The 14,636-nt window shown below is 42.7% G+C and overlaps 1 protein-coding gene across 2 annotated transcripts in view; it reads left to right on the top strand.

The window, feature by feature from the left end:
• Positions 1–14,414, top strand: part of LOC120401239 — a 77,708-nt gene extending 63,294 nt beyond the window's left edge. Inside the window, exons 3-5 of one of the 2 annotated variants that reach the window (XM_039530948.1) lie at positions 9,594–9,742; positions 12,029–13,590; positions 13,692–14,414. In XM_039530948.1, the coding sequence (XP_039386882.1) occupies positions 12,520–13,590 (1,071 nt within the window). In that variant the 5' untranslated portion in view covers positions 9,594–9,742; positions 12,029–12,519 and the 3' untranslated portion in view covers positions 13,692–14,414. Of the gene's footprint in view, positions 1–9,593; positions 9,743–12,028 lie in introns of both variants that reach the window. The other variant, XM_039530949.1, reaches the window with a different exon arrangement.
• Positions 14,415–14,636: the final 222 nt, after the last annotated feature.

Genomic DNA, 14,636 nt, shown 5'->3' with positions numbered 1-14,636 from the left:
TACCCGAAGCCACATGCCTCGCCTCGGGAGCAGCAGCTGCATACCCTCGACGTCCGCAGAGCGCTCGCTTTCTACATCGAGCGGACGAAGTCCTTCCGGCGTTCGCCCCAGCTGTTTGTAGCGGTTGCCGACCGCATGAAGGGGGAGCCGATATCCTCTCAACGGATTTCCTCCTGGGTCACTGCGTGTATCAGGAACTGCTATGAGCTGGCTCGCGTACCACCAGGCCGTGTGACTGCACACTCGACGAGGGCGTACGCCTCATCGGTTGCTTTCCTGGCCAACGTTCCGATCCAGGACATCTGTCGAGTGGCCACCTGGTCTTCGGTCCACACCTTCGCCTCCCATTACGCGTTGGTGCAGCAGTCTCGAGACGACGCAGCCTTCGGCTCCGCGGTATTACACTCCGCCACGTCTCACTCCGACCCCACCGCCTAGGTAAGGCTTGGGAATCACCTAACTGGAATGCATAGGAGCAATCACTCGAAGAAGAAAAGACGGCTACTCACCTGTAGTAACTGTTGTTCTTCGAGATGTGTTGCTCCTATCCATTCCAGACCCGCCCTCCTTCCCCACTGTCGGAGTAGCCGGCAAGAAGGAACTGAGGAGCGGACGGGCTGGCTGGGGTATATATTTAGCGCCATAGCGGCGCCACTCCTGGGGGCGCCAGCCGGCCCGCCGGTGTTGCTAGGGTAAAAAAGTTCCGAGATGCCGTGCACGCGCGGCGCGCGCACCTAACTGGAATGGATAGGAGCAACACATCTCGAAGAACAACAGTTACTACAGGTGAGTAACCGTCCTTTTCATGGTATACTACTTATACTACTCAGGTTTACTGTACCATACAGTTTTTCTCTTGTTCATTCTGATCAGGTAATGTTTTTCTGCTGAAGGAACATCTGCCTTTGTGTGTGTTAAGATTCTCCCTAGAGGTCTCAGCAACAGCTTTTGTGGGTTGCTTATTTATGCAAAGAGGAGATCTTGAACTAGATTCCATGAGTTCAATAGTTGTTTCTGCTTGGCACTGTTGAGTATCATCTACCTGCAATACAAACAAAAAAATTCTCTTGCTTTAGTGGTATGGGAGAACCTTGTTAATTACCAGCAGGAAGTGAAAGACCCATTCTAAGCGACTGAATAATATGAATTAGCAGGCACACGCTAAAAGCAAGAATCTTCAATGTTTATAGTTATCACTCTGAAAATACAACAGCGCTATGCAGAATGCTTTACAGCAACTACCTACTCCTCACCATGTTCAAGTTTAGAATGGACATTATCATCCATGCTTTACAAATCACAAGTCACATACTTTAACAAGGTATAGGCAAAGCTAAGGAGTAGTACACAGGAGTTCCTTGTCTAGTCTCTTCTTGCTCAATCACTAATCTGCAGAACTGTATTTTGAGATATGTAATTTAAGTTTAATTACTGATATGTCATAATGAATTTGTAAATGTCCTATAGTTTATTCTGTAAATATGATAGCACTTGAAAAAGTTGTTTAGTCCGGAAGCATTTATATGGGCCTACCGAGGATATCTGGATAGCTCAGTGGTTTGAGCATTGGCCTGCTAAACCTAAGGTTGTGAATTCAATCATTGAGGAGGCCACTTAGGGATCTGGGGCAAAAATTAGTCCTGCTAGTGAAGGCAGGGGGCTGGACTTGATGACCTTTCGAGGTCCCTTCCTCTTCTAGGAGATTGGTATATCTCCAATTATTACCTTACCTTATATCCTGTCCAGACATATTATGAAATAGTCAGGAGAATGTCATGTCATTCTAAATGTTTAACATAATCTTCACAATATGTTTGTTGTGATGGTCAACACTAGCTTTGTAAAACTGCTGAAAAATTTCACAATGTGTACACCTTTGGGGTTATCTCAAATTCCAGTCCCCACCGCTATTACAATCATCCTTGTCTCTCCTGCACTCCCCACCAAATTCTGACATGATTTTAGCATCAGTTAGCTAAAACTTCAGTAGTTATAAATGTGTGCTTCATGACAATTGAAATCCTGAATGCCAAAGCTTCTGATAGTCTAGGTAATTGGCCCCAATTCTCATCCCATTTACACTGATGTGGGTCCTGTGTGCGAGGTGAGCATCAGGGCTTATCCTTCTAGTGCCAATACTTATCAAAATAAAAGCTGTTAAAATTTTGATGTCAAGTGGGAAAAGGGAAGACAGTCCTTACACTTCTGTCATTGTAATAGTAGCTTGAGAAATATAAGGCTAAATCTAAACATAAATGATTTTTACCACTGAAAGCAGAGAACGTGGAAGCATTCCTTATTAGACCCAAGAGTTGTGGGGATAGTGTGCCGCCTCTCTAATTGTTCCTTCACTCTAACAGTGTTTTTCTAGCAATGGGCAAAATCTCAGATTGCAGACATGCAGTGACCACTGTCTGGTTGAGGCTATCACAATACAAGCATTAAGACAATGTTCAGTACCAGAACTTCTAACGAAGGCGATCAATTTTCCTTCCAGTGTCCTCAATAATAAAAAGCAAAGGATAAAAATCAGATCAAGTTTGCATAAGGACTGAGAAAAGACTTCAGGGTCTGGCCCTAAAAATGAAAACTCTGGGAACAGAATAGCTCTTTAAACAATTTGTTGAAGTATGATTGTTTTTGTAGAGATTGTTATTTAAAGAATGATCTTGTGTGTAGTTTAAATTGGCTAAGTTCACAGCAATGCAGCAGCAAAAACAAAATTGTTGCCAACATATATTACTGGGAAAGCTAGTAGGACCATTGATTATTAAGGGTACCTGACTCCTCCCATTACAAGACCACCCTGTTTTCTGCTGCTTCTAACTTTACAAACTTTAATTGCTTGGGCTGAAATTTTCAGGGGTTGGGGACAGAGGCAGAATTTCAGCCAAAATGGTTAAGCTATTCCCAAGATCAAGGCTAGGGAAATCTACATTTTTCTCATATTAAAATATTCTGGCAACTTTTCTTTGAAAAACTCCATGTGTTGGGGCAGAGACTTGTAATTTGGCAGGGTGTGGCCTTTGTGCAGAGAATGCGCTTTTTGCCATCCCCATGAAAACCTGCGCACATTTGGCCAAATTATAAGCCTTTGAAAAAAATCACAGTTCACAGATACTCAGGGAGAATTCTTAAACTTGTAGCAGCTAAAATCTCTGAAGATTTCACCCTCGCTGAGTATACCTGAATCTCGCACAGCTCTTAGTGCTAACCAAACTGTGCATGAGCTATTCCCCACAGAGTGACTGCACATGCGCCATTTCCCCACAGTTCCTGGATGTGAAAACACGGCACACTGTGCCATCCCCGCAGAGCAATTGATATGCTCCAGCCCAGGCCTCTAAGGATCAAAGCCAGAGTTTCCCTGCAATGGTTCTTCCCAGCTGCTTTGGTCCAGGCACCAGAACTGAGAGCAGGAACTTTTCTCTTAATAAACTCCCAATGATCCCTCCAAGCTGCTGCACAAGCACGCTGGTGGAGGAAGATACTGGACTCAAATGCAGAGGGGACAAAAGACAAATGGAGGGGCGGGAGGGGCAGACTGGGACAAGGAGTATGCCAAGATTGGGACTGGAATGGGGGTGTGGGGAGGGAGCCAAGGACAGGGAGCTGGTAGGCAATTCTAGGACTGGAAAACTATGAGAGAAGGCTGGGGAAGGGGGAAAGGAATGTAGAGGAGACACTGAGAGAAGACACAGAGCTAAGAGGAGAAGGAGGAGAAGGGAGATTGCAGGGGGAATTTGCAGGGGAGACTAAGAGACTTAGGCAGAGGAATTGACAGGCTAGTGAAGGGAGTGGGTGGTGTTCTGCTGGTGTTCTGGTGCCTGTTGGGGTTTGTTTTGCCATAGGTGGTGCTGGTTTGCTTCGGTTTGTGCTTCCTGGACTTACAGGTTTTAGGTGGGAAGGCTATGACCGATACAGAGGCAGCAGTGAAAGACAGAATGAGGCTGACTGGATATGGAAGCTGCTGCATGTACATGATCCTGGAGGGGGTACCTGAAAAGAGTTTTGTCTGCCTGACGTGCCGACTGATAGAGCTGATGGAAGAAAAGGTCTGAGGACTGGAGATGCAGGTGGAAACTCTGGTCGAGTTTAGAAGGGGATTCGAGCGAATGATGGAGCAAAGACATGAGGAGGCTGAAGGGAAAAGCTCAGTCTTGCAGATGGAAGCAGGACCAAAGAATTCTGAGGGGAGACTGCTGGGTGAGGAAAGTGGACGGTGGAAGCACGTGACTAAGAGAACCAGGCAGAGAAAAAGACGGGCCAGTGAAGGAGAAATAGAGCTCAGGAACAGGTTTGCAGAGTTGGAAAATGAAGAAGACGCTTAATGAAATTGAGGCTCAGGTGATCTTCAGTGGGATTCTGCCTGTTCCTAGAGAAGGGCAACAAAGGTGTGAAAAGATTATGGCGATCAACAGATGGCTCAGGCAGTGGTGCTATGAGGAGGGCTTTGGGATGTATGGCCACTGAGAAGCATTCATGGACAGAGGACTGTTCTCTCGGGATGGACTTCACCTGAGTAAGGAGGGAAATAGACTTCTAGGATGGAGGCTGGCACAACTCATTAAGAGAGCTTTAAACTAGGAATTTGGGGAAGATGGTTGGGAGATGTCCAGGTAATCTCCAAAATTCCCATAAAAAGGTAATCTCCCTTCTTAACATTGAGAGGGAAGAAAACAAAGTAAGAAAGGATACAGCCATAGGTCGGAGAATGGAAATAAGGAGGAAGGGTAGTGTAGATATCAGTCTAATGGGTGATACTGGGAGTAGAATGTCTGTACCTAACCGGATAAAGAATGTCAGTGAAGCCAAATGGCAAAAATTTAGATGTTTGTACACTAATGCGAGGATCCTAGGTAACAAAATGGAGGAAGTAGAGCTACTGGTGCAGGAAGTGAAACCGGATATTATAGGGATAACAGAAACATGGTGGAATAGTAGTCATGACTGGAGTACAGGTATTGAAGGCTATGTGCTGTTTAGGAAAGACAGAAATTAAGGCAAAGGTGGTGGAGTAGCATTGTATATCAATGATGAGGTTAACTGTAAAGAAATAAGAAGTCATGGAAAGGATAAGACAGAGTCTATCTGGGCAAAAATCACAATGGGAAAGAAAGCTACTAGAACCTCCCCTGAGGTGCTTGGGGCTAGCTAGAGACCGCCGGGATCTGATTTGGATATGGATAGAGACCTCTTTCATGTTTTTAATGAAGTAAACATTAATGGGAATTGTGTGATTATGGGAGACTTCCCAGATATAGACTGGAGGACAAGTGCTAGTAATAATAGTAGGGCTCAGATTTTTCTGGATGTGATAGCTGATGGATTCCTTTATCAAGTAGTTGAAGAACCAACAAGAGGGGATGCCATTTTAGATTTGGTTTGGGTGAGTAGTGAGAACCTCATAGAAGAAATGGTTGTAGGGGACAACCTTGGTTCGAGTGATCGTGAGCTAACTCAGTTCAAGCTAGATGGAAGGATAAACAAAAATAGATCTGGGACTAGGGTTTTTGATTTCAAAAGGGCTAACTTTAAAGAATGAAGGAAATTCATTAGGGAATTAAGGCTCCTTGTCCTAATCTCTCTGCTCAGCCAGCCCCAGTTCTCTTAGACTCATAGACTTTAAGGTCAGAAGGGGCCATTATGATCATCTAGCCTGACCTCCTGCACAACGCAGGCCACAGAATGTCACCCACCCACTCCCGTAACAAACCCCTAACCTGTGTCTGAGTTATTGAAGTCCTCATATTGTGGTTTAAAGACCTCAAGGTGAGAGAATCCTCCAGCAAGTGACCTGTGCCCCAAGCTGCAGAGGAAGGTGAAAAACCTCTAGGGCCTCTACCAATCTGCCCTGGAGGAAAAATCCTTCCCGACCCCAAATATGGCAATCAGTTTAACCCTGAGCATGTGGGCCAGACTCACCAGGAAAGAATTCTCTGTAGTAACTCAGATTCCCACCCCATCTAACATCACATCACAGACCACTGGGCATATTTACCTGCTAAAAATCAAAGATCAATTGCCAAATTAATTGCCAAAATTAGGCTATCCCATCATATCGTTCCCTCCATAAACTTATCAAGCTTAGTCTTGAAGCAAGATATGTCTTTTGCCCCCGCTACTCCCCTTGGAAGGCTGTTCCAGAATTTCACTCCTCTAATGGTTAGAAACCTTCGTCTAATTTCAACTCTAAACATCCTAGTGTCCAGTTTATATCCATTTGTTCTTGTGTCCACATTGGTACGAAGCTTAAATAATTCCTCTCCCTCCCTGATATTTATCCTTCTGATATATTTATAAGAGCAATCAGATCTCCCCTCAGCCTTCTTTTGATTAGGCTAAACAAGCCAAGCTCTTTGAGTCTCCTTACATAAGACAGGTTTTCCATTTCTTGGATCATCCTAGTAGCCCTTCTCTGTACCTGTTCTAGTTTGAATTCATCCTTCTTAAACATGGGAGACCAGAACTGCACAAAATATTCCAGATGAGATCTCACCAGTGCCTTGTATAACGGTACTAACCCTCCTTATCTTTACTAGAAATATCTCACCTGATGCATCCTAAAACCGCATTAGCTTTTTTCATGTCCATATCACATTGAGGGCTCATAGTCATCTTGTGATCAACCAATACTCCAAGGTCCTTTTCCTCCTCTGTTACTTCCAAATGATGCGTCCCCAATTTATAACCAAAATTCTTGTTCTTAATCCCTAAATGCATGACCTTGCACTTTTCACTATTAAATTTCATCCTATTACTATTACTCCAGTTTACAGGGTCATCCAGATCTTCCTGTGTGATATCCCGGTCCTTCTCTGTGTTAGCAATACCTCCCAGCTTTATTAGCACAGTCCCACTTTTTGTGCCAAGGTCAGTAATAAAAAGATTAAATAAGGTTGGTCCCAAAACCGATCCCTGAGAAACTCCACTAGTAACCTCCTTCCAGCCTGACAGTTCACCTTTCAGTATGACCTGTTGTTGTCTCCCCTTTAACCAGTTCCTTATGCACCTTTCAATTTTCATCTTGATCCCCATCTTTTCCAATTTAACTAATAATTTCCCCTGTGGAACCGTATCAAGTGCCTTACTGAAATCGAGGTAAATTAGATCCACTGCGTTTCCGTTGTCTAAAATATCTGTTTCCTTCTCAAAGAAGGAGATAAGGTTGGTTTGGCATGATCTACCTTTTGTAAAACCATGTCGTATTTTGTCCCAATTACCACTGACCTCAATGTCCTTAACTACTTTCTCCTTCAAAATATGCACGCGCACACCCCCCCTGCTCTAGGCGTCCAGGCCTTTCAAGAAATAATCAAATATTTGTGATGAGCATTAAAGTGGGAAGATTGACCTCATTCCCATTTACCAAATTAATGAGCACTTGGCATGAGATCACAGATTTGATCATACCAACAATTTTAAGTTTACCATTATGCCCAGATCTTTGTTATGTGCCAAGCTTTATTCATTTTATTTACATTGATGACTTTGTCTTCACTATATTCATGACAGATATAAAGGAGGTATGAATAACACAGCATATCTTCAAACTCACTTGGAGAGATAAATACATTATATGGATTTCCCATGCCCTGCACATTCAGATACATGATGATATTTCTTTAAAAAGATCATTAGCCTTATTGGCTAAAGCATATGCACAGGGAGGCTCCAAATTAGGTCGGCATGGAGCCCCGGTTGCAGTACTTCAGGAACCACAAACTAATCCTACGGTGAGGATTGAGGGACCTCGACCTCAACCAGGGTTAGAACGAGGAACTCCTAAATTCCCTAAGTATCAACGCTGGCAAAATGACCCTAACCCACGTAATAACCCTGAACCTTTGAGTGGCCAGGCCCCTTGACAGGGTTATGCGTTTGGATCCTATGCAGGAGCCCGGGATCGTGTTCCTTTCTTTTCAGATGCTGCACAGAACAATTCACGTCTGCAGAGACCTAAATCACCGCCTTTGCAAAAAACCGAGGACTCAGTTGTAAAAATGTTTAGGACAGTACAACAGATGCTTGAAGCTCAACGACGGGATATCCGAAAACTTCATACCCATGTGAATGAGCTGATGATGGAAGGCCAAGGCCCAGCAACCTTGAACCGTCCAGTGGCCTCCGTTGATCCATCCCCTTTTCCCCAGTGGACAGCCACTCCTCCAGAATTGGCTGCCTCTGAGGAAATAGAGGAAGAACCCCTAGATTATCAGTCAGCATATGCTGCATGACTACAAACAACCCCAAGTGTAGTCATAACCCCTTTAGGCAGGGATACAAGTGGAAGACCCACAATATCTGCAGTGATAGAGGGCCTCGACAGGAATCTTATTATAGATACTGGAGCAGCAATTAGTATTCTCTATGTCGAGGATCCTAGATCCTCTCCTCTATCTTCAGGATGTACCAAGACACTTGCAACTTTTGCAAGTAATCAGGTTGTTACCACACTTTCTACACCCCTTGAAGTACAAATACCTTTGCATTGATGAAATTAGCAGACCCAAAGAATTGTCTATTGGGAACTGATTTCTTATATAAACAGGGATGTGTTCTTGATTTGTGTAACCAATTATTGTGTCTTTCAGTAGAACAGACAAAGGATGACTCTCCAGTAGTCATACCTGAGTGTGGCATGGTATCTCCAGTGTCCAAATCATACACTTCAGGTGAACCTGAAGGGTATGATTTGGACAAAATAGTGGCTAAACATGCAGACCAACCTGAGTTATAGGCATTACTGTACAAACATGCAGATGCCTTTGCTAAACACAAACATGATTGTGGATGCATGGCAGTCACTATTGTTGTAGAAGGAGGAGAAATTTCAGCCCAAAAACAGTATCCTTACCCAGAACAAGCAAATCCATACATAGAAAAGACTATTAAGTCTTTCCTGACACAGGGAGTACTACGCAAATGTACTTCCACTGCAAATTCACCTATTTGGCCTGTCAAGAAACCAGATGGTTCGTGGCGTCTCAGAATAGATTACAGACGCCTAAACCAGGTCACACCAACTTGTGCCCCCACAGTGGCCAAAATGCCAGATCTAATCAAATCCTTTGATCCAGAGGCTGTATGGTTTACTGTATTAGACATCAATAACAGTTTTTGGACATTGCCATTGGTACACATTTCACAGTACCGTTTTGCATTTAGTTTTCAGGGAGTGCAATATTCTTGGACACGTTTGCCCCAGGGATATAAAAACTCTCCAGCTTTATTCCATGCACAAATGAGACGGATACTGTCACAATTTTCTAAACCAAATGTTCTATTTCAATATGTAGATGACCTGTGTTTAGCAACACAGACGAAAAAGGAGCATTTAGAAAGACTTGACGAGCTCCTGCAAATTCTAAAAGAAGCAGGGTTAAAGTGCAATCCAGCCAAGGCCCAGCTAATGGCTAATTGTGTCTCTTTCTTGGGCCTCATCCTGACAAAGTGGGGTAGAACCCCAGCACAACAGAAGGTGGATGCAATCCAAACATTGCCTTTACCACAGGAACCTACAGCTTTAAGAGCTTTTCTAGGTTTAACTGGGTACAAGAGGGATTTCATCCCTAATTTTGCTTCTATTGCAGATCTTTTGTACCAACTACTAAAGAAAGGTGTACAGTGGGAATGGTCTGAGCAACACACGGAGGTAGTATCCCAACTAAAACAGGCCATTATCAAGGCTCCGGTGTTGATCACTCCAAATCCTGAAATACCCTATCATCTGGAGGTAGTGGTGAGTGTTAATGCGTTGGCGGCTGTGGCCTCACAAGAAAGGCATGGGAAAATCAGACCTGTGGCCTATGCCTCACGTTTAATGTCATCAATTGAACTCAAATATGACAATTGTGAAAAGTACCTATTGGCAACCAGTTGGGCCATACAACACTTTTCTTTTCTAATTGGCCTCATCCCGATCATATTACACTCATCACACACTCCTCTTCAGTTTTTACTGTCCAACAGGGTAAAAGATGGGCAAGTCTCAAATGCTCGCCTAGCCCACTGGGCATTACTACTGCAAGGGAAAGATATTGCAGTCAAACCTATTAGGACACCATCCTTGTTACCAACCGCTCTGTTGTATCAAGGAGAGTCACACAAGTGTCCCAACTTTGATCAATTGGATCTAAGGGGGGAGGAAAAACAAAAGCTCTTTCAACCTTTAATCCAGGAGACAAATTCCATTAATAGGTATAATTTCTTTGTTGATGGTTCTAGTTATTACCATCAAGGCAAACCCTAAACTGGGTTCGGAATCTATGCAGTTCCCCCTGAGGGGAAAGGAGAGCCTTGGGAAAAGGCATATTCATGTACTCCACATTCGGCTCAATATGCAGAATTAGCTGCAGTGGCTTGTGTATTGGAGTACTGTGTGCAGTTCTCCATCACCACCACATACCAAATTATCTGTTTGTTTTCAGACTCTGCATGGGTATGCAATTCTCTCACAGAATTTTTACCATATTGGGAAACAAATGGTTTTACATCTTCTGATGGCACACCTAATTAGGTATGCATCACTGATGAAATATATCCATTGGTTAACAATAATAGTTACTGTTTCAGAGCGTCCAATTAAAGTAAAAAAAGTGAAAGCTCACTGGAAATTGGACCCTTATGATATGGAAAATGAGAAAGCTGATAAATTGGCCCGCGAAGGAGCCCGATCAGGAGAATTTTGGGAAGATAAGGATCAGGAGTATTCTGTTATTACCCCTAATCCTAAATGTCCTATAGCTGCAATTAAATTGGTACAACCCAATATACCAAATCTAAAAGATATGCAAAAATTGGATAAGGATATAATGAGAGTAATCTTAGTGCTTTCCAAAATAGGCAAAGAGGGATCATTAACAATAGACCCTTTGTACAAACGACATGAACAGCAATTACAGGTAGTAGATGGAGTTCTCATGTATACAGGAGGTCCTTTCCCTGTGTGGGTAGTTCCGGCTCACCTACGGAGGGAAATGATGTACATGGTCCATGACACTCCTACAGGAGGACATCAGGGAGTGGACAAAACTGTCCAACGTCTTGCATCTGTAGGATGGTGGCCACTTCTTAGGATGGATGTACAACAATATTGTGAAAATTGTCTGGCATGTGCCCAAGCTAATCCTACTCCATCCAAAAGAAATGCGCCACTAAGATCCCAGGTATATGAAGGTCCGTGGATGGCTTTGCAGATTGACTATGTAGGTCCTTTGCCAAGGACTCAAAGAGGTAATCAATATCTATTGGTGATTATCGATCCTTTCTCAAAATGGATAGAGGCATTTCCTCTTAAAGCCAATACTGCAAAAGCCACTGCCAGAGTCTTAGTAGAACAAGTCTTCTCTCGCTGGGGGATCCCTGCAAAGGTAGAATCAGACCAGGGATCACATTTCACAGGACAGTTCTTTAGGGACTGTCTTAAATTAATGGGAGTCCCGCAGAGACTACACATCCCATATAGACCACAGTCATCTGGAATGGTGGAACGAACCAATCGGACTATAAAAGTGATGTTGAGGAAACTGGTTGCTGCCAATGGACGTAACTGGGACACCCACATGCCTTTAATTTTAATGGCATTGAGGGTGACACCAGCTGCATCTCCTGATAAAACACCTTTTGAAGTGATGACAGGCCGAACAATGAGATTACCAGAACATTTAATTTGGCAAGCTAGTGGCACTCAATTAGAGGGAATAAAAATGGATACCTATCTGCAAAATCTGCAAAAACATTTAAATCACATTCACTTGCAGGTAGCTGCCAAATTGGGAAAATCCAGACGTAAGGCAAAGGTTTACTTTGACAAAAACCAGAGAGAGAATACTTGGGAGGTAGGAGACCAAGTAATGTTATTGTCATATAAGGCACCAGAACATGGGTTGTGTAATCGATGGATTGAACCTTTCCAAATCATTGATAAACTCAGTTCAGCAGTATATAAGATCAGAATAACAGGAGGAAAGCATAATAGAGACAAGATTTATCATGCTAACCAGTTAAAGCTGTATCGATCGACCAGGTCGCAGGAGCAACTTCCTCCTCAGGACTTAAGTGAACAGCATCAGACGAAATCGCAACAATTGGAGCCCAGCAGTTTGCAACCATGAAATTGACATTGATATTTCTGACTTATTACACCCTTATTGTTGCTCTAAGGGTAGGACTAAGCCAAAATCTTAAGTCTGAAACTGAACTATTGCAACCCCAGGAAACCAGACGACCCAATCGTACTCAGTTGTCTGAGCCCAAGCAACAGAACGTACCAACAAAGAAGGAACGAACTATTATACTTAATCCAGAACTTATCAACAACCTGATTCAACAGGTTAAGGGAACCAGGGGGGAGGATGTTACTTTTGAATATCAATTGGTGGAAGTAACTGCACTACCCTCTAGTGGTTGGAAAAAGATGAGCAACTGTTAAGTTGGTATTGTCCTAAATGTTTTCAAAAGCTGGAAAAGGAAAGATCCACTTGTTTGGATGCATGCCAGCATTTGTCAGTGGGTGCTATGAGAGAAATAGGATCTGTGACACCTCACCCCAATCGAGACAGTTGTTCTCTTGCAAAAGATTGTATAATGACACGGTCTTTGTATGTTTCATTCACGGTCTCGTTACCAGTGTTTGACCCAGACAAGGATGTGTACAGGCAATTGGCTGCTATCCATTCTATAGGTCACCTCGAAGATGACATCTACAGGGAACGTATTAATGCACCTCTCCTGGTAGTCTATCATACTCCAACTCAGACTTGGAAAGTACCACAGATGGCCTGTTGTTCTGAAAAAGAACCTCAGTATATCTGTAGATGTAATGTGTTTGAATTAGACACTGTTTTGTGTGAACTACAGGGAGAGAAAGCACAGAACTCATCATTGTCATGCCTGGTGAGGCTGACCACATGGAAGACTCCGATGGAGAGGGTGACCTATGCTGGAAGGAACCAATTTTGCGTGGTTACCAACCAAAAGAGATACCAGTATGGTCCCTTGGAGTGTCCTGTCACAGAGCCAAACTTCTGTTTTACCCCAAAACAACCCACTGTAATAGGAAATAAAGCTATTTCCCCTATCCCTACTTTTGAGAACATTACCATTATTCAGTCTACCCCTGATTATCAGAATTTAACTATTCAAAGCACACCCACTTTTCTGGCCTATATTCCACCACTAGGGTTACAACTAAAATCATTAATGACTCGTAAGGAGACTCACCTCATTCAAATTACTAATAATATGGACAAAGCCCAACAAGTTATTACCCAATTAATGAATGAAGGTAATGAACTTGCAATAACTTTCAGAGAAAATTTCAGATTAAAAGAATGGGTGATTATCCAAGGAATTGGGATTGGAATTAATTTCCTTATTTTAGGTTATATGCTGTATAAACGCAACAAACCCAAGCCAAAAACTAGGCAGAGACCTAGACAGATACCTAGACAAACTCCCAAACAAATGCATAGACAAGCACCACCTGGGGATGAACATGACTATGTATACATGGTGCCCATTCCAGATACATACCAAAATTTGCCCAAGCATGAAACTAAAAAGGGCCCCACAGATATTAAATCCTAGGTGACGGGGTTTCTTGTTGCAAACCACCCCGTCAAAGGGGGGCGTGTAGCCCTGAGGATTAATCTGTTGGTCTGTATAAAATGTCTTTTTGATAAATTTAAGTATGTAGGCTTTATAGAATTATAGATTTGCAATATCTGAAATGCAAGATAGACATTTAGGTCAGACATCCGGTGACGTTAAAGGTAACCTTTGAGGACCCTTCCTCAGAAAAGTAATAATAGACAAATTACCTACGCAAAAGTCTGGAGACCTTTGGCTAGGCCAATAGCAGTAAAGGGTGGAAAGTGGGGATTTTTGCCCACAAATCTAACAAGTACACCACAAATGCTTACATATCTGTCACTCATATGCACACATATGTTAGTCTATGAGGCATGTGTACCCTAACATTTCCGTGGGGGAAAGACGAAACTTGGGCATAGGAGGGAGGATGTCCGAATAAATGCTCTATAAAAAGGTGTGACAATTCACCATTAGGCAGGCGATACACCCATCTACTTTCTGTTCCTGTCTCCCATCGTCTCATCTTATCATCTCCGCATTGATGCTACCCCCCCCATGAAGGCTGTTAACTATTGATAGGCTGTGGTATTATTTCTTTTCAAAGCTGTAAGTATAAAGGAATCTAATTTCTGTTTTACCTTTCAAAAAGCATCTAGTTTATATAGCGGGTTAAACTCATACCCAGTCTTTTTATCATTTCCTTTATCATAAGTGTTAACAACACCCAAAGTGCTACTGCACAGAGTGAGTGTATTATCATAAATATATCTCTTAAAGAACTGTGATATTTTGTAACTTTGTAATCTCAAACTGTTTTTAACATTTTTACATTTGCTTATTGTTTCATTGATTTTAATAAAAGGTCTTTATGACTATTTCTGTCTCAGTGTAAGTTCCTGTCATATACCCCGAAGCTCCTTGTATAAATTCTGTGAAGCCTGATTCAAGACGAACTTTATCTTCTGATCACACATATTGGCGAGCCATACCCATATTATTAATATCTATTAATTATTATTAATATTACTAATTAATTAGAA

This window comes from Mauremys reevesii, linkage group 3, assembly GCF_016161935.1.
Source record: "Mauremys reevesii isolate NIE-2019 linkage group 3, ASM1616193v1, whole genome shotgun sequence".
In the NCBI taxonomy this organism is placed as follows: Eukaryota; Metazoa; Chordata; order Testudines; family Geoemydidae; genus Mauremys; species Mauremys reevesii.
The sequence above is the reverse complement of the archived record's forward strand: the minus strand, read 5'-3'. Positions and strand labels throughout refer to the sequence as shown.